This window comes from Leucoraja erinacea, chromosome 5, assembly GCF_028641065.1.
Source record: "Leucoraja erinacea ecotype New England chromosome 5, Leri_hhj_1, whole genome shotgun sequence".
Classification (NCBI taxonomy): Eukaryota; Metazoa; Chordata; class Chondrichthyes; order Rajiformes; family Rajidae; genus Leucoraja; species Leucoraja erinaceus.
The window spans coordinates 52,745,861-52,766,978 of NC_073381.1; the positions used below are offsets into that span (position 1 = coordinate 52,745,861).

A 21,118-nucleotide genomic window follows, 5' to 3' on the forward strand; every position below is an offset into this window, starting at 1 on the left:
AGAAGAAATTTTCTAGACCTCATAATAGCCAAATTATATAAATCCCACTCCACATTTTATATACATTTCTTTGAGAAGGAATATAGTATCAATAACTTTAGAGCATCTTTGAAAGATTAACGATTCTATATTACTGCTGTCATAGCTGAATTTTAATTCAATGAGCTGTCATACAGATTGTTCAAATTAAATTAACATTTTATGATTGAAATTGAACACCCAAATCCAATTTTAGCAAAGTAGATGTTGAGAGAAGGTTTTTTTCTGGCTGGAGAGTCAATAAATAGGCAGCCTGGTTTTAAGTGATTGCCTTTTTGAGCTAAATATCATAAGACATTTCTTGACAAACAACATGGAATTATATATCTTTGAATTCTCTATCTTTTAGAGGGTTGGGGATGCTCATTTATCTAGTGTGTTCAAATTTACGATCATCAGATCTATGTTGTACACGATTAGTGCAGATGGAGATCAGTGAGGAATGTAGAAAAACACAAGATGATCCATTGCCTCATTAACTGGCAACGCAGACTAACCTGTGTTCTTTTTCTAGGTCTAGTTATCTGGTACACAACTCCATCAAAATCACTGCATCAGAAAAATTGTTTTCTTCCAAAAATTCCAGATTTTCATGATTAGACACTTCAATGTTAAGTGAAGTATTTACTGTACTATATTTCATAACTAAAGTTCAAATATATTTGTTAATGGTGTTTCTTTTCCTTCAGAGTTGGGTATTACTAGTGCTTGTGTTTAAACACTCCTCGAAAGATAAAACGAATATCAACTGTGTGTATTTTGTATATTACTACCAAGTACAAACCCTTCACCTTTTATGTGATGGTAGGAACCATACTCATCTGCCTTCACTGTTGTTTAGTGGTATGTTCATTTCTTCGGTTTCTGGTTCCTTGTCTGTCGGGATGGTGTTGTTGGGGGGTGGCGCATTTTCCATGGGGCCGGCTCTGGGCCCTGGCTTACGGGCACTGGCATGCGGGCCCCGAGCTTTCACCAGTACCATTAAGTAGACGCTTACTGGTGGACGCGTGGAGGTACTGCTGTCTGGTTTTGTGTGGTTTGCTCATTCCAGGCCCTGTCCTCATGATGCCGAATATCTTGGACACTTCGTCCAATTTTTAGACTTGTTTGATAAATTTACCAGATAGCAGATATCTGTGGTTGTGAGGTCGGCGTTCTCACAGTCCTGTGAATTTTTTAGGTTGAGGGCAGGTTTTATGACTTCCTTCCAGAGGTTGCGGTCGCATACTGTGTTGAACAGTAGGGTCAGGTGTTTTGCCATACTACCCTGCCCCTCTGGAATGAGCATGCGAAAATGATAGCCGACGTCAGGGGTATCAAATGCAATTTAAGATATTTAGGTTTTTAAATGCCCTGCTCAATGTACCCCCAATAATGGTAGTCACTTTGAGTAAATGCAATTCTGGGGAAACGCTCCTTCCCTGGAGTTGAACAGGGGCCGTTTCCCTCTGTGCTGCTTTGCTCCAGTTTCCCCTGGTGCACAAAGAGGAGCAAAGTTGTGAGTTTGAACCTGTGGGTAAGTACTTACCTAACGGTCCATTCCTTCAAGCTTGTAGCGGGAGCGCAAGTACTCCCGTTAGTCGCTGTTGCACTGCGTGAACACTCATGGCGCGCATGCGTGCTGGACGGGTTCTTCACGTAGTCACTCATGTGACTCCGAAGTAAAATTGCCTGTCTTTAATCCCTTTGTAGAAATAGTTTATGTTGCCTTTTTTTGGCTGTTGCAAATAGTAGGGCAAATGTACTTCAACAATACCATTGAGTGGGCAATTCATGGAATATCAGTGAACAAAAGACAACATATGCACAAACATAGGGGTGTGACTTTGAGGTGATGGCTTTGTAGTCCTGCTGCCCATATATGTTATGTGCAAGAAGCAGCAGGTTTGAGTGATTTGCCTGTTCAAATTGTTGCAAGGCCCTTTAAAGATAGTGTAAATACCTTAGTTTCACACAGGTTGAAGCACAAGCATCTTTATTGTTCAGTTATCATCCAGGCAGTAAATCAAACGTTCATTTGTATAAACGTTCAACGTATAATGCACAAAGAAGAAATTATGATTTTATTTATCTATTTTATTGCAGTGATTTATTTATTTATCTTGGTTTGTTTCCAGGAGCATCTGGGAGGAGATGAGATCAGCCGGTAGTCATCAGCTGACAGACATGCCTTCTAACCACTAGATACTCAGTGACATTGGTAAAAAAAACTTGAACTCTCCTGTGATGACATATCTAGGTTTACCAAACAGCCAAGTGGAAAAATAACCCTAAACGAAGGCCATTTTTTTGCCCGGTTTGCTTCCTATTGATATTACAAATCCACCATGAACAAAGGATCAGATTCATCATTATAACTGTATCTCACAATAGTCAATTCATTTTAAACATCTGGCATTTTACATCTCAGTCCCAAATAAATATCTCAGTCCCAAATAAATGTTTTGAGCTGTAAAATCTCTGGAACTGGCTGCTTTCTATCCTGATAAAAATCAAGCCCAGTGATCAACTCCACATCCCGTACACGTGCTGCATGGGCCCAGATTCGTTCTTTAACCCACTGGGATTCCTCTTTGCCATCCTGCGAAAAAAGTTACAGAATCAGTAAATCTATTACACAGTCAAATACAATTAAGACATTTGCTGCTTGCAGGTTGGAAAATGTTGCTGGATCATGTAATTTTCAATCATATGCCTTTAGATGGTTTATTTATGGGATTAGTGATGTGTGCAGAATGGGACAAGCTAAAATATTTATCGATGATACAGCACTTTTGATATTTCTTCTTTGCACTTCTCACCAGAGACCTCAAACCTGAAATGTTAACCTGCTGTTTCCATTTTTCTCTTCAGATTGGGGGTAGGTGGGGGGGGGGGGGGGGGGGTGTCATGCAGTGCATGTGCCTTAATTAAATCTAATAGATAGAATGGTTGGCCTACAGCATGCAGCCATGATACTCTCTATGAATGGCTGATCTTGACATAAATCCTTAAAAAATCCTATCACCTTCAATTTTTCTCCATCAATTGTACTTGCTAGACACTCAACAATTTGCATTTTCATAAAGTCCTTCTGTATGAGTGCATGAAATATACAAAAAATGTTTCATAAATATGTATAGGTTAAATGAGTGCACTTAAGTAAGAAAATAAATTGCAGGATTTTTCTCACATTTGTGAAATGTTGGTGTTGGAGGATTTGGGTCTAATTGCAAGCAAATTGCAGGAAGCTAATATGCAGGTGAAGAAATGGTGTTTGTCTTTATTGCAAAGGGATTAAAGGAAGCCTTACTATATTAATGTAGGACTGGTGGGACTGTACCTGGAATTCTATGTTAATTTTGGTCTCGATGTCTAAGAACTGATATATTGCCACTTGAGGGAAGGCAATTTAAATATACTGAAATGACTCCTAGAATGGGGGAGATTTAGATTAGGTTCATTACTTCAGTTTAGATGAACAAAGAATGATTTACTTGAAATCTAACATTTTCATGGGGCTTGAGAGAGCATATCCAGGAAGTATGGTTCTTCAAGCTGAGAAGATTACAACGAGAGATCAGATTCTCAAAACATGAGATCAACAATCTATAACTGAAATAGAGAAAGTTCTTCAGATAAAGCATGGCGAACCATTTGAATTCTTTACCTGAGAGGACAGTGGATGCTTATTTGTCGAATTTGTTCATAAAACAGATTTTTGGATTTTCATGTGATAAAAAAGTGTGGAGACATTGGAGAAAGACGATTGTGGTAAAAGATCAAGGAACGGAGAAGCTCCTGCTCCTATCAATTATTTACCATTTTCTCTCCCTATAGAGGAGGCCATTCTGTCCATTAACTCTAAAGTGGCACTTAGTATAATCCTTCTCCCCTACTTAGTTTCCCCATAACATTCTTCCCACGTGCCATCAACACCCCCGATCCTCCTACTACCCACCTACACTTGTGACAACATACAGCTGCCAATTTATCAACCAGCCAAGCAGAAAGAACATCTTTGGGATGCAGGAGGACCCGGGGGAAATACATGGTCATCGAGAGAACATGCAAACTCCACAGAGTGTTTTAAAGATTCTTGCGCATAAAGATGCGCTCTTCATGAATACTCGTTTCAGACGCTGTTTCTGCTTGTCCATGAAGTTAACAATATAACATTGATAAACCGACGTGCAGTGTTTTAAGGTAAAGATTTGCTGTTATTTCTTTATTCTGATTTAAACAGGGAATAGTGAAGAGGAGCAGAATGTTTCTCCTGTGTCCCTGATTCACCCCCACATCCTTGCTGAAGTTATATATCTTGGCAGCTGGGTATGTCCAGAGTATTCACAGGCTGCTTCAGGAATTTTAGCAGGTGTGTTTGCTAAAGACCCAAAATAGGATCAAGAACTATTTGGAAGGTGGTTAGTCCAGAAGAAAGCAGGTTGGAAATGCATCAAGATCAGTACAAAGCTGGGGCCTTGTGAAAATAAATCAGTATATGTTAAGAACTGAAAGTCTGTCGGCTGTACTTACCGGGCAACTTTCACTGTTATCCACTCGATGTGGTAGAATGAATGACATTACATCCAGTGGGCCTTCACAAGTCAGGGGAGTCTGAACAGTGTTATTACAGCTGGTAAGGATTACATAAAAATGCGTAGGAATGGGGACCTTTGTATTATTAACATACCTGGAGAAATAACATGAGAAGTCATTCAAAAAATGTCAACATTTTATCAGTGTCAGTGCCAGTATTTTATAATGTCATTGAATTGGATTCTTTGAATGAATCCCACAGCCACACTTGCCTGAATTCTCCTTCATCAGAACTACACATTCATTCTCGTTTTCCCCACACAGTCTGGAAGCTGAATGACGAGGCCCTGAGCAGTGGCAGTGAATTGGCCAGTGAATGGCAGTGAATCTGGCCATGCCCAAAACCCCCCTTCAGAAACCTTTATTTTTTAAGAGTTACAACATGGAAATAGGCCCTTCAACCCTTGTAGTTCACACTGACCATTGATCACATATTCATACTAGCTCCATGTTATCTCACCCATACCCTACACATTGAGGCCAATATCAGAGGCAAATGAACGTACAAGTCCACACGTTGTTGGGATGTGGGAAGAGACAGGAGCACCTGGAGGAAACTCTCACAGTCACAGGGAGAACATGCAAACTGCTGTTTTCCCTGGATCTGCCACCAAAACTGAGCAAAGTTCAGGCCAATATTTGGAGTGAGGCCAATTAGTGGCATTTATGCAGTAGTCTACTGGTGAGCTAGTCTGATATGAGAACATGCGATGGTTCATGTTGTTGATTTGTTTAACCAGATTAAAATGCTGGTAATACTCATCAGGGCAGGTTACATATGTAAAAATAAACAGAACTAACATTTCAGATACAAGTCGTTTAGTCAGAACTGGGGAGGAGGCAAAGGCAGATTTTATTAAACTGCACGTGGGATGGGGAGGGTGATAGGTTAGAATTGGGGTGAACATGGGGAAAAGCTGTAAACAAGGCCATCTGGTCAATGCGCGATAGAGAGCGGTTAGAGAATGAGAACATGGACTAAAGAGTTGAGGTGTAGTTGTGGAATTGAATTAAATTTACTCTTTAAGACATTTGATGTCTTGAAATAAAATATTGCACTTTCCTTGGAAATATCTATTTATTCATGATCACTATCTCCAATTTAAAACCGAGATGAGGAGGAATTTCTGCTCTCAGAAGGAAGGAAAAAAAATATATATATATTATTATGTGGCACAGTGGAGCACCTGATAAAGCTGCTACCCCACAGGGCCAGAGACCTAAATTCAATCCTGACCTCAGGTGCTGTCTGTGTGGCGTTTGCATGACCACATGGCTCTCCACCGGGAGCTCCGGTTTCTTCCCAAATCCCAAAGACATACAGGCTTGTAGGTTAATCGGCCTCTGCAAATTGACCCCAGGGTGTGGGAAGTGGGATAACATAGAGCTAATGTGAACATGTGATCAAAGGTTGGCATGGACTCAGTGGGACGAAAGCTCTGTTTCCATGCTGTATCCTTTAATCAATCAAATAAATGGAAGGACACTACAAAATGGTACCGTACAAAATGACTCTCTACAGTTCACCTCCCCAGAGCTGCAGGGGCAGAGCCATGGAACATGGGACAGGACAGCACTGGAACATGCCATTTAATATATTCAATGTGGGATTGACAAGTATTCGAACTAAAAGACCTTTTCCATCCACAGACAAAAACAGACAGGATCTCAGTTTAACATCTAGTCATAAATATGGCAACTGCTTTAGTACAACAATGGAACGACAGCTGGTCATAGATACTCAGGTCATTGGAGTAAATCTTGAATCTGCAAACTTCTAACTCAAAAGTGGGAATGCTTCTGAACTACCCATAAATGTGTTCCATGTTGCATATCCTGTTATATAAATGCCTTATAATCATTAAAGCAACTGGTAGTTTTCTAGACTTTGTGGCTTTACACGTCCAGACTAAACAAAACAAAATGAGCTATAATAATACATTTTTAGCAATTTCTGCATCACATTTGGTTAATAAATCACTTCAGGAATTTTAAATAGGTTGGTTATCCTAAGCTGGTTTAAGGGCCTGTCCCACTTTCACGACCTAATTCACGACCTTTTTTATTCATGGTCATTTATCATCATGCTAGAAAAATGCCCCAACCTACTCGATGTCACGAGTACCTACGACTAGCATCACAACCTACCTATGACCTCTTGACGACTGTGCTGCGAGTACGAGTCAAGGGCAAACTCGGCAGAGGTCGTGAATTAGGTCGTGAAAGTGGGACAGGCCCTTTACTCTTTCAATGTTTCTTAATTATGCTCTCACCCAATGGTAGTCAAAGTTTACATTTTGTATCAAACAAAATAAAGTACAAAAAACATATTCCTTACTTTTTTATTTGGTTAGGTGTATCAAAGTGACCATCGTAATTATAGTCAAATACTGGTCCACTCAATACATTGACTCCATTTTTCAGCACAGCCATGTCTGGCAGCATAACCATGTGAAAGTAATGCCAAATCGCTACAAAATAATAAGAACTTGGTTATTTTGAAATGTAATAAATGAAAAGATCTGTTTAATACCCCATTCATAGACATTTCCATAGAATTCCCTTTATTTTCCATGACATGGCAACGGGCTTCTAAAAAGAACAATTTATTTTAAGCTTTCATACTTTTTACCTGTAGCTGATTCATTGCAAGAAATATCTTTCCAAATGTCGTGCTTCATCTTTTGGAGAAATGTAGTTAGATATTGTCCTTCCTTGATTTATTTTTCAAGATTTCTTTAGTCTGAAGTTATCCTTATATAGATATTGCAGTACATATAATTATATTGCTGGGAATTCTGAACAATACTAGGTTTTTAAAGCAGAGGTAACACAGTGGTAATCGGTGTTTAAGTCACATTTTCTTGTGCATTCCAAGAACATCATACCTACAAATCGATATTCTTTTAAATGTGCTATCCTCACCTTGTTTCCACACATTGTAGGTCTTGTCACTAATAGCCACACTATGATTTATCTTGCCAGAACCTCCCTCTTTATACCCAATCTAAATTGCCATCTTTCAATGTCCTCATCAAAAGGTTCAATTATCTTGTCTGCTTGTTGATTTTTATTTATCACTACCCCCATTATAGACAATAGACAATAGGTGCAGGAGTAGGCCATTCGGCCCTTTGAGCCAGCACCGCCATTCAATGTGATCATGGCTGATCATCCACAATCAGTACCCCGTTGCTGCCTTCTCCCCATACCCCTTGATTCTGCTATCTTTAAGAGCTCTATCAAATTCTCTCTTGAATTATGCTAGTTTCTACTCTCCCATTGTTCTCTGCTATGAATGTGTGTTTTTTAGAACATAGAAGAGTACAGCACAGGAACAGATCCTTCCGCCCACGATGCTTGTGCCAAACATGATTCCTAATTAAATTGATCTCATCTGTCTGTACACGATTTGCATCATATAGAGCTGCATCATAACCTCCTGACATATTTAATGCCCCTAGCAAGCATATCATACATCTGCTTTACCACCCTATCTACTTGTTCTGCCACCTTTAATGAGCTGTGAACTTAAGACTCCAAGATCCCTCTGCATATCAGTGCTGTTATGGATCTTGCCATTAACTGTATACTCTCCTTACATTCAACCTCCCAAAGTGCAATACCTCTCACTTCCATCTTCCATTTCTCTGCCCATTTCTGCAGCTGATCTATATTCCACTGTATCTTCTAACAGCATCCCTCAATGCATCACCTCCAATTTTGGTGTCATCAGCATTCTTACTCACCAACCCATCTATATTTCTATCTTGAACATTTATATATATTACAAACAGCAGGCGTCCTAGCAAAGAACCCTGTGGAACTCCACTGGTCACTGGCCTCCAGCCAGAATATTTACCTTCAGCCACAACCCTCTGCCTTCTATGAATAAGCCAGTTCTGAATCCATACAACCAAGTAATTGTGAATCTCATACATCTTAATCTTCCGGATCAGCTTACAATGAGGGACCTTATTGAAAGCATTACTAAAATCCATGTATCAACACCACCCTACCTCATCAATCCCCTTTGTCACCTCATCAAAAATTCAATCAAGTTAGTGAGTTATGACATGCCATGTACATAGCCATGTTGGCTATCCCTAATTAGCCCATTCTCTTCCAAATGGGAGTAAACCCTGTCTTGAAGAATTCTCTCCCAACAGTTTCCCTACCACTGATGTGAGGCTCACTAACCAATCATTTCCTGGGTTCTCTCTACCTCCTTTCTTGCACGAAGGAACAACATTGCCCACCCTTCAGAGTTCTGTGACCTCGCAGTGGCTAGCGAAGAAACAAAGATCCTCGTCAAGGCCCCCATAATCAACTCTCTTGCCTCGCTCAACAACCTGGGATAGATCACATCAGGGCCCTAGTTCTTCAAAAGAGCCACAGTACCTCCTTCATCCCGATCACAAACTGCCCGAGCATATTTGTATGCTCCACACTGATCTCGTTGTTCTTCCCCTCTGTGAATACAGATGCAAAGAACTCGTTTGGTACCTCTCTGACATCCTCCAACTTCAAGCATAGATTCCCTCCTTTATCTTTGAGCTGTGCTACCTTCTCCCCAGTCACCCCTTTATATTTAACGTATGTATAAAAAGCCTTGGAATTATCCTTAATCTGACTTGCCGATTATATTCCAGGGTCCCTTTTGGCCCTTCTAATCGCCCACGAGATCCTTCCTACTCGCTTTATATTCCTCATAAGTCCTGTCTGCTGCCACCTTCTTAAACCTGACATATGTCTCCTTCCTGGCCATTTTTCTTCCTGACCAAATGTATAACCTGTCAGCAGATCTATATCGGTGAGACCAAGCGGAGGTTGGGCGATCATTTCGCCGAACACCTCCGCTCGGTCCGCAATAACCAAGCTGACCTCCCGGTGGCTCAGCACTTCAACTCCCCCTCCCACTCTGTCTCCGACCTCTCTGTCCTGGGTCTCCTCCATGGCCACAGCGAGCAGCACCGGAAATTGGAGGAACAGCACCTCATATTCCGTTTGGGGAGTCTGCATCCCGGGGGCATGAACATCGAATTCTCCCAATTTTGTTAGTCCTTGCTGTCTCCTCCCCTTCCTCAGCCCCCCTGCTGTCTCCTCCCATCCCCCAGCCTTCGGGCTCCTCCTCCTTTTCCCTTTCTTGTCCCCGCCCACCCCCGCCCCCGATCAGTCTGAAGAAGGGTTTCGGCCCGAAACGTTGCCTATTTCCTTCGCTCCATAGATGCTGCTGCACCCGCTGAGTTTCTCCAGCTTTTTTGTGTAACCTTTGATTCTCCAGCATCTGCAGTTCCCTCTTAAACAAATGTATAACCTTCTTGATCATCCACGGTTGTTTTACTAGTCTTTCTAGTTCTGGCAGCATCCTCCTTACTGGAATGCTGATCCTGCACTTTGATCTACTGACCTTTAAACAACTCCCTCATGTCATCTGTAGACAAACCCAAGAACAACTGCTCAAATTTACCCTCCTTAGCTCCTGCCTAAAAACATTGTAATCTGCCTTGCCCCAATTAAGTACCTTCCCCCAACATCTAAATCTGTCCCTATTCAAAATAATCTGAAAATCTATGGTAGTGAGCAAAGATCCTATAGCTGGCAAGATCGTCCACTCGACGAAAAAGACGTAGTACGGTCATGGGATGATTCATGGGTAATTTTCGGCCCCATTTCCATAACCGGCTTCCGTGTCCACACCAACGATCCCATAGCGGAGCAAAGATACTAGTGCGGAGATGGAAGTTGGTTATGGAAACATCCTCGTAAAAATAAAAGTTATTTGGTAAAATATCTTCTCCTCATTTTCAGAATTATAATTTATTAACACAAACTGTTCCCCTGCAACGTTGATTACACTGCGAGTCGGGTCGGGTTACTGAAATGGATGAAAAAAAGGCGAACATTCCGTTCCGTTGCATACTACACGTCAGCCCATTGCATTTAGCAGGTGTGGTCTATCTTGCTCCACTATAGGATCTTTGGTTGTGAGCACTGTCTCCAAATTCTTCTTCCACTGCAACACCAGTCATCTGCCTCGGCTCATTTCCCAAGACACGGTCCAGTGTGGTCCCTCCTCGAGTCAGACTATCTGTATATTGTTTAAGGAAACCTTCTTTGATATACCTAACTAATTTTGCCCTGAGTAAATCCCGGTCCATTTTGGGGAAGTTAACGTCACCCACTACAACAACTTGTACTTTCTTGCATCCTTCCAAAATCTGTCTTCATATCTGATCCTCTATCTTCTGCTGGCTACTGGGTGGTTTATAATATAATCCCATTAGAGTAGTTGCTTCTTATTTTTGAGCTCAATCCATAATGCTTCACGAGACATAATGCTTCACACTCCAGTATGTCTCCTCTGTGTACCACCATAACATTGTCCCTGATTACTAAAGCCGCACCTTCACCTCTGTTAACCCAACTCTATTTTGCCCGAAATATAGATTAATTTCTGTATGATTTGGGATAATATTGGCTTCCAGAGCTTATTCCAGTGATCCAATCATATAAACCGTGCCTTACACAACAAATGGCTGTATGCCAAGTAATTTAACAGCAAACCAAACATTTGCTCATGTTTAACCCTAATCTCCACTAAAAAAACCCAGACATCTAAAAATTGCAGTATAATTGTTCAATTTCAAAATCATTACAAGTATTTCACCAGCATTTCATAACCTTGTGTTAGAATCATTTAGAGGCATAGAGTGATACAATGTGGAAACACGCCTTTCAGCCCAACTTGCCCACACCTGCCAACATGCCCCCGCTACACTTGTCCCATTCGTCATTCAAGGAACTATGCACCTGCACTCCTAGATCCCTCTGCTCTACAAAACCACCCACTTATGTATCATCAGTAAACTTGCAAAATTTGCAAATATTTTGTTAATAAAATAGTTAACTTGAAAGGGTTTCATCTGATGTGCCTCAAATAATAAGTTGCTTAGTAAAGAGACAAATTGGAGACATAGAATTATGGTTACCAGGGAAACTATTAATCACAGATTTATCACACTTACTTTTGAAAGCTTCATACATAGGCACAAGGTTGCTGGTAATTAATGCATCAAATTGCTCAATGTCGTTTCTGAGATCTGCAAAAATACCATCACATATTATTAAATGGAACTAATATTCTGGTCTGAACTAATTTAAATCCAAATCCCTTCATCAACCGCTCCCCCCCCTCCCCCAACTCTACAGATCAATCAAATAAATCATAGTCTCACAAGATTTGAATAGCATATGCCTTTGGCCAGTTGACTTTCAGAAAATGAAGTTTGCCATTAACCTTTGCACAATATTCAATCACACTTCCACAGTCCTCCATTGACCTTTTCAAGGTGAAATCCTGTTCTAGAAATCCATATTTCAACATATGCTCCAGTTGGACCTCTCGGATGGAAAAGTTTTCCAGTTTGTGAGTTACAACTCGGAATGATGACCACCAGGATAACCAGTTTTGAATGTAGTGGGATTGTACCACAACCAGTGGCTAATGGTGTTTAGCTGAGATTCCTTAACACATTCAGTGCCTCTTGTCAATATCAAGCTATACCAAATTCACTTACTTGGAGGATAAAGAAAGTCAAAGGTCATGTTCAATGTGGCGTTAAGATTTGAACACTGTTGGCTATTATTTGCAACGATTCGAGGATCAGGCCGTAGGCAGTTCTGAATAACTGGAGGCAGAGGTGGAACTCCCAGCTGGTGAAATACAAGAAAAGGTTAAACATAGTAAAAAAGGCTTAGTCTGAAAAGGTAAAGCAAGATTTACACTGTACCTGTAACTCACCGTACTTGTGGATCTAACAATAAACTCAATTTAATTCTGCAAAAATCTACAAATCCCTTGGCAGTGTACACAAAGTAATGTCAATGCCTCTCCTAGGCAATGGCCCTAGCTCTGAGACCCTTTATATTATTCACTGGATTGAAATGGGCAGACCATGTCAATTTCAACAACAAATTCACAAACACAGACTGTAACACCAAGCCCTGTAACACAAATGACAGCCAATGGAGATAGGAAATGACTCCAGACAACATGTAACATTCTCACTGGTACATGACTACTCAAAATGGAGGAGCATGAAGAATGGCAATGAGAACCTCAAGTCCATGTGACAGAAGCCCAGAATAAAGCAAACCACCTCCATAACTACCCACCTGCTTCCCCCCCATCAAACTCCTACCCCACACATGACAGAAACTGTGGCTCCCACATTGGCCTTGCAAACCATCTCTGAATGCACACACCTGGAGTGGAAATGAGTCACCTTCAGCCCACCAAAGAATCAGCAGTACCTACTGATAGTTTCAATTTAGCTCATGTTCCTCACATGGCTTATGGCCCCATGAGGGAAAAATTACAAAAGATTCTCGAATTAATGGGAAGGAAAGCTCGAGAATGGACAACAGAGTAAGGTCAAGGCCAATTGCCAGCGGTGCAAGGGGGGAAGTGAATACAGAGGTTAAAGTGTTGTATATGAATGCACAAAGTATAAAGGATAAAGTGGATGAGCTTGAGGCTCAGTTAGAAACTGGCAAGTATGATATTGTGGGAATTACTGAGACATGGCTGCAAGAGGGCCAGGGCTGGGAACTGAATATTCAAGGGTATACCTCCTATCGAAAAGACAGACAAGTGGGCAGAGGGGGTGCGGTTGCCCTGTTGGCGAGGAATGAAATTCAGATGCTTGCAAGAGGTGACATTGAAACAGGAGATGTGGAGTCAGTATGGATAGAACTAAGGAATTGTAGGGATAAAAAGACCCTAATGGGACTAATCTACAGGCCCCCAATCAGTAGCCTGGACATAGGGCGCAAGTTGAATCGGGAGTTAAAATTGGCATGTAGCAAAAGTAATGCTGTGGTTGTTATGGGAGATTTAAACATGCAGGTAGACTGGGAAAACCAGGTTGGTACTGGACTCCAAGAAAGTGACTTTGTAGAGTGCTTTTGTGATGGATTCTTAGAACAGCTTGTATTGGAACCTACCAGGGAGAAGGCAATTCTGGATTTAGTGTTAGGTAATGAACTGGATGTGATAAAGGACCTCGAGGTTAATGAGCCATTAGGAGGCAGTGATCATAACATGGTCAGGTTTAATATACAATTGGAGAGGGAGAAGTGTGGATCGCAGGTGTCAGTGTTGCAGTTGAATAAAGGGGACTATGGGGCCATGATAGAGGAGCTGGCCAAAGTTGACTGAAAAGATACTCTACCAGGGATGAGAGTTGAACAAAAATGGCAGGTATTTCTAGGAATAATACAGAAGGTGCAGGATCAGTTCATTCCTAGGAGGAAGAAAGATTTCAAGGGGAGAAAGGGACGACCATGGCTGACAAGGGACGTCAGGGACAGTATAAAAATTAAAGCGAAAAAGTACAAGGTAGCAAAGATAAGCGGAAAGCAAGAGGATTGGGTAATGTTTAAAGAACAACAGAAGATAACCAAAAAGCCAATACGGGAAGAAAAGATGAGGTACGAAGGTAAGCTAGCCAAGAATAGAAAGCAGGATAGTAAAAGCGTCTTTAGGTATGTGAAGAGGAAAAAATTAGTAAAGACCAAAGTTGGACCCTTGAAGACTGAAAAAAGTGAATTTATTATGGGGAACAGCAGACGAGTTGAACAGGTACTTTGGATCCGTCTTCACTAAGGAGGACACAAACAATCTTCCTGATATAGTAATGGCCTGAGGATCTGGGGTGGCGGAGGAACTGAAGGAAATCCACATTAGGCAGGAAATGGTGTTGGATAAACTGATGGGACTGAATGCTGATAAATCCCCAGGGCCGAATAGCAGCCACAGGATTGGTCCAAGTCAGCATGGATTTACAAAGGGGAAATCATGCTTGACTAATCTGGAATTTTTTGAAGTTGTAACTAGGAAAATGGACATGGGAGAGCCAGTGGATGAAGTGTACCTGCACTTTCAGAAAGCATTTGATAAGATCCCACATGGGAGATTAGTGGTCGAAATAAGGGCACATGGTATTGGTGGTAGAGTGCTGGTTTGGATGGAGAAGTGGTTGGCATACAGGAAACAAAGAGTAGGGATTAATGGGTCCCTTTCAGAATGGCAGGCAGTGACTAGTGTGATACTGCAAGGCTCGGTGCTGGGACCGCAGCTATTTACAATATATATCAATGATTTGGATTAAAGGATTCAAAGTAACATTAGCAAATTTGCTGATGACACAAAGCTGGGTGGCAGTGTGAACAGTGAGGACGATGCTATGAGAATGCTGGGTGACTTGGGGGAGTGGGCAGATGCATGGCAGATGAAGTTTAATGCAGATAAATTTGAGGTTATCCACTTTGGTAGCAAAAACAGGAAGGCAGATTACTATCTAAATGGCGTCAAGTTGGGAAAAGGGGAAGTACAACAGGATCTGGGGGTCCTTGTACATCAGTCTATGAAAGTAATCATGCAGATACAGCAGACAGTGAAGAAAGAGAATGGCATGTTGGCATTTATAACAAGAAGAATTGAATATAGGAGCAAAGAGATCCTTCTGTAGTTGTACAGAGCCCTTGTGAGACCACACCTGGAGTATTGTGTGCAGTTTTGGTCCCCTAATTTGAGGAAGGACATTCGTGTTATAGAGGGAGTAGGTTTACAAGGTTAATTCACGGGATGGCAGGACTGTCATATGCTGAGAGAATGGAACAGCTGGGCTTGTACACTCTGGAGTTTAGAAGGATGAGAGGGTATCTCATTGAAACATATAAGATTGTTAAGGGTTTGGACACGCTAGAGGCAGGAAACGTTCCCGATGTTGGGGGAGTCCGGAACCAGGGGCCACAGTTTAAGAATAAGGAGTAAGCCATTTAGAACGGAGACGAGGAAACACTTTTTCTCACAGAGAGTGGTGAGTCTGTGGAATTCTCTGCCTCAGAGGGCGGTGGAGGCAGGTTCTCTGGATGCTTTCAAGAGAGAACTAGATAGGGCTCTTAAAAATAGCGGAGTCAGGGGCTATGGGGAGAAGGCAGGAACGGGATACTAATTTTGGATGATCAGCCATGATTATCAGCTGAATGGCCTACTCCTGCACCTATTGTCTATTATCATACACCTTCCTGTGGCTTAAGAAGAAGAATGCAGATCTCCAGTAGACCTGCTGTAAAAGCTCTGTTATTTTGCTTGTGAACTTAAGTATAGAGAACAAAACTGCTAATTGTCACATGAAACATATACTACGCAAAGTTATGTCATAATGTGGCTTGGGTTAGTATTAGAGTTGGAATCTCACTAAGGATGTGGAAAATTTGTATTTTTTCCATGGGTTTTTGTTCTGTTCGGATTATTTTAATGATTCACGGCTTTCACTCCCACAGCACAAACACACCATTATTGGTCACCAAACCACAACCACTTCCACATCTCGCTCATGTACTAACATTCCAGTGAGTTTTACTTGGACTTCTTTGTTATTGCTAGTTGTTGATGCCTCAATTTTCTCTAATTTCATATTCTTTGCATTTTGTCTATTATTTCCTCATTATCAGAACATCAGTTTTCACTTCTATTTATTTCCTCTCTTGATCTCTCTGCACCACACAATTTCTCCTGTTTTGCTTTCCAGTTGTTTCAGTTGCATTTCAGTTCCTTACCCACCTCCCATTATTCACTTTCCTCTACTCTTGTTTTCTTTCCTCTCTTACTTAGTCTTTCTGTTCCTTTTTCTTCCTGACAATTCTAAGCCCAGAAATGACATTGTTTCAATGAAAATACATGAAAATACTTGGCACTGTTACCGTGCAAAACTCGGACCAACTTCTGGCATCCGATGTCTGCACTCAAATGCAGAAATTGTTAAGTCTCCACCATCTTCACAGGAAGTGCTGTTGTTATGAAGTTAAACAACTTATATTTGATTCTCAGTGCAAAAGAAAACAACAAGAAACATTCAGCCAGGATAATTGTGTCTTTAGTAGCAGACTGACATTGCTGGCTCTGAAAAGCTACTCTGACAGTTGTGCAGTTTCATTCTTCTACAAGGTTATTCAAATGTTGTGAATTTACCATAAAATAAGTTATGCTTTTTTGCTTTGTTCTGATAATTAACTTCCTTTCTATTCTATACATATTTTGCAACTAGAGGTTGGATGGTGGCGCAGCATGGAGTAGCTGCCTTACAGCGCCAGAGACCCGGGTTCAATCCTGATTACAGGCGCTGTTTGTACATTCTCCCTGTGACCTGGGTGGGTTTTCTCCGGTTTCCTCCCATACTCCTACGACGTAAGGGTTGTAGGTTAATTGGCTTTGGTATAATTGTATATTGTCCCTAGTGTGTGTAGGATACTGTTAGTGTGTGGGGATCTCTGGTTGGCACGGACTCAGTGGGCCAAAGAGTCAAGGGGAGAATGTACAGAATAGCAGTTAGTTTACATGAGATGTTAAAATGAGACCATGCCTACTTGTCCTGCAAATAAGAGTTCTTGTACCAACATTAAATAAGGAAAGGGAACTCACCCAATGCCACGAACAATAATCTCTCAACCAGTATTGCTGAAAACATGTTGACAGGTTGTATTTTATGTTTGTTGTCAGTGGAAGGTTACTTTACATGATGTACATTGCCTGCTACTAATTAATCAAAGTCCTTGGTATTGCAAATAATATTGAAAGCCTCCTGGTGTCAAAGGCAAAGTGAGAATCTGAGGATTTGTACTGAAACGCAACCATCATGTTTTGAAAGCCAGTGTATTCTCTGCCTTATCCATAACCTTGACAATTACTGTGACAGCTCTCAATTTTTTTTAATGATTTTTAGTTTAATGATTTTTTTGCATGCCTTTTCATAAACACTATCTTCAAAAATCCAGTTTTGCTACTCATCTTAACCATCACATCCTCTCTGTAAAGTACTTATTTTGCATTGATTTTACTCCTGTTGTAAACCAGGACTGGATTTGTTTTGTTGTGATTTCTTTAATGCAGTGTACGTACTTAGTGACGGGAGAAAGTTAATGAACGCAACACACTTACCGATTTGTTAACAGTATATGCACTCCACAGAGGCATTAAAATATCAGAGCTATATCCAGTTGTGTAAAATGTTTGAGTCAAGAGACAATATTCGCTGTTGTGCTGTAAAACTCGTGGTCTTCCATAAGGCATGTTTTTAGCTTCAGCTGTTTTAACTAAAAAGACACACAAGATTAATATTATACATTTAAAGCTAGATTAATTTGTGGTAGTTAATAGCTAGTGCAAACTCAGTGGGCTGAAGGGCCAATTTCTGTGCTATTTTATTCTATGACAGTGATTCTAGTGTGAATTTTATGCAAGTAAAAGCATTTCATGGATAAGTGGAGAAAACAGGTATTTGTGTTGACCTCCCCTGAAAATGAATAAACCTCAATGGTTCAATGATTTCTTTATTATCAAAGGTACCAAGATCCAATGAAATACTTTGTTTTGCATACAGATCAGCAAGACTTTCATCATACAATAACACAATCACAGTACAGAATGTGCAAAACAATCCACCTCCCTGCACTCATCCAGTTTCCTACAAAGGACTCAATTTAGATAACCAACGACCAGGCATGTATAGACTTGGTTTGATGCGGACACAAAATGACATAATAGAAATATAATAAAAGACTAATCTGAAAGTTGTTACGGGTGATTTCTCTAAATTTTTGCTGGTAAACTAATTTAATTTCTTTCTACTTGATGTGGGCTAATGTAACGTATATATATTGAACAAGGTTAAATGGTACAGACTCGAGAGGCTTTGGTGAGAAGGCTGTGCAGAGGCTGACTGTAAGACATGGTTAGGTCTTGTTTTTGTGATTTTCATCTATAGTCTAAGTGTAAGTGGGTTATGCTCCTCCTGCAGGATGTGGGAGAACGGAGAAACTTCCTGCAGGATGTGGGAGAACGGAGAAACTTCCTGCAGGATGTGGGAGAACGGAGAAACTTCCTGCAGGATGTGGGATAACAGAGAAACTTCCAGTGTCCCCGAGGACTACACCTGTGTGATGTCCACCCAGCTGCAGCTCCTGGCTGAATCAGTGAGGAAACTGTAGCTGCAGCTGAAACACCTCAGGATTGCCCAGGAGAATGAGAGGGTCATAAATAGGAGTGATAGTGAGGTGGTCACACCGAAGGTGCAAGCAGAAAGTAGATGGATGATCGCAGGAAGGGTAAAGGGAGGAGGCAGAGAGTGCAGGAGGAGAGTGTGGCCATTCCCCTCAAAAACATGTATACCCTTTTGAATAATGTTGTTGGGGGGGCAGCTGTAGCCAGTTGTTTGCACCAGTTCTGGCTCTGAGGCACAGTGGCGTAGGGTGAAGGCAGAGAGCACTATAGCGATAGGAGATACTATAGTTGTACGAAACGAACGTTTACCCATATGTCTGATTCTGAATTGAATAATGTTATGGGTATGTACAGGTACCAGTATCCCTAAGTCAATCTCTCTTTGCCCAAGGATGGCCTGTACATTCCATTCATCAGAACACTTTCTTGGAAAATTTGATGTTCTTTTAATAATGACTTCACTCATGTTCACTCATGCCTACACTTGTATCTTTCAAACATGTTCATATTAATTAATATCTGCTGAGTGTTTTTTTTTACAGTAGTTGATTAGCTGCTATAATTTAGTCATAATGTAGTTAATGTGGCTGCATCTCGATGCCGCTACTTAATACATTCTATTTTGCAGATTTGCAGAACTGCTAAACAGCTTTCACAGTTAAACACTCATAAAACCATTACAGTATCCTACCTTGATCAGCAGTTAGCTTGATTCTGTTATTCATTTCCTCAACTGAAGTAGTCTAAGGGGCATAAGTACATTCTGTTAACGTTGAGAGTTTAAATGTTCTTCCAGAACTCCCTTTATAAAACTCAGATGTTTTCTCCTCGGTATCCCATAGCTCTGCTATTCTTCCCCCCGCTCCCGTCGTATCAGGGACCCAAGTTCCCCAAGTCCTCATCTTTCACCCCATCAGTCGTCGCATACAGCATCTAATAGTCTGACATTTTCGCCACCTCTAACGGGATCCCAACACTAGCCACATCTTCCCATCTCCTCCCGTTCCGCTTTCAGCAGAGGTCATTTCCTCCGCATTCCTTCTCTCTCTGCCTCTCCCCAAAACTAATCATCCGTCCAGTTCCACTGTTCGCATCCATATATCCCTTTGTTTCCACCTCTTACACAGCCAACAATGGACCCTGGTGGGCTCCATCTTTCCATGGCCATTAGTGCCTGCTCTGATTCAATCTTCCCGATATAGTAGTGGCCAGAGGATCTGGGGTGACAGTGGAACTGAAGGAAATCCACATTAGGCAGGAAATGGTGTTGGATAGACGGATGGGACTGAAGGCTGATAAATCCCCAGGGCCTGATGGTCTGTATCACAGGGTACTTAAGGAAGTGGCTCTAGAAATCGTGGATGCATTGATGATAATTTTCGAATGTTCTATAGACTCAGGATCAGTTCCTGTGGATTGGAGGGTAGCTAATGTTATCCCACTATTTAAGAAAGACGGGAGAGAGAAAACAGGGAATTATAAACCAGTTAGCCAGACATCGGTGGTGGGGAAGATGCTGGAGTCAATTATAAAAGATGAGATAGCCGAACATTTGGATAGTAATAACAGGATCGGTCCGAGTCAGCATGGATTTACGAAGGGGAAATCATGCTTGACTAATCTTCAGGAATTGTTTGAAGATGTAACTACGAAAATGGACAAGGGAGAGCCAGTGGATGTAGTGTACCTGGCCTTTCAGAAAGCATTTGATAAGGTCCCACATAGGAGGTTAGTGGGCAAAATTAGAGCGCATGGTATTGGGGGTAGGGTGCTGACATGGATAGAGAAGAGAGATTTGAACATTGAATTCTCACAATTCTGTTAGCCCTTGCTGTCTCCTCCCCTTCCTAGCTCTCCCTCAGCCCTCGGGCTCCTCCTCCTCCTTTTTCCTTTCTTCTCCCCGCTTCCCCCCACACCCCATCAGTCTGAGGAAGGGTTTCGACCCAAAACGTTGCCTATTTCCTTCGCTCCACAGATGCTGCTGCACCCGCTGAGTTTCTCCAACATTTTTCTGTACCTTGGATAGAGAAGTGGTTCGCAGACAGGAAACAAAGAGTAGGGATTAACGGGCCCCTTTCAGAATGGCAGGCAGTGACTAGTGGGGTATCGCAAGGCTCGGTGCTGGGACCACAGCTATTTACAATATACAATAATGATTTGGATGAAGGGATTCAAAGTAACATAAGCAAATTTGCAGGTGTCACAAAGCTGGGTGGCAGTGTGAACTGTGAGGAGGATGCTATGAGAATGCAGGGTGACTTGGACAGGTTGGGGGAGTGGGCAGATGCATGGCAGATTAAGTTTTTTAATGCGGATAAATGTGAGGTTATCCACTTTGGTAGCAAAAACAGGAAGGCAGATTACTATCTAAATGGCCTCAAGTTGGGAAAAGGGGAAGTACAACGGGATCTAGGGGTCCATGTACATCAGTCT

General features: G+C 41.5%; 1 protein-coding gene across 1 annotated transcript in view; it reads right to left on the bottom strand.

The window, feature by feature from the left end:
- Nucleotides 1-853: 853 nt before the first annotated feature.
- LOC129697254 (ectonucleotide pyrophosphatase/phosphodiesterase family member 3-like) overlaps nucleotides 854-21,118 on the bottom strand; it is a 95,020-nt gene continuing 74,755 nt past the window's right edge. The window contains exons 18-24 of the mRNA XM_055635609.1: nucleotides 19,377-19,428; nucleotides 17,624-17,778; nucleotides 12,198-12,333; nucleotides 11,646-11,720; nucleotides 6,956-7,088; nucleotides 4,555-4,711; nucleotides 854-2,620 (exon numbers count right to left, since the gene is read on the bottom strand). Of these exons, the coding sequence (XP_055491584.1) occupies nucleotides 2,465-2,620; nucleotides 4,555-4,711; nucleotides 6,956-7,088; nucleotides 11,646-11,720; nucleotides 12,198-12,333; nucleotides 17,624-17,778; nucleotides 19,377-19,428 (864 nt within the window). The 3' untranslated portion in view covers nucleotides 854-2,464. The remainder of the gene's footprint in view (nucleotides 2,621-4,554; nucleotides 4,712-6,955; nucleotides 7,089-11,645; nucleotides 11,721-12,197; nucleotides 12,334-17,623; nucleotides 17,779-19,376; nucleotides 19,429-21,118) is intronic.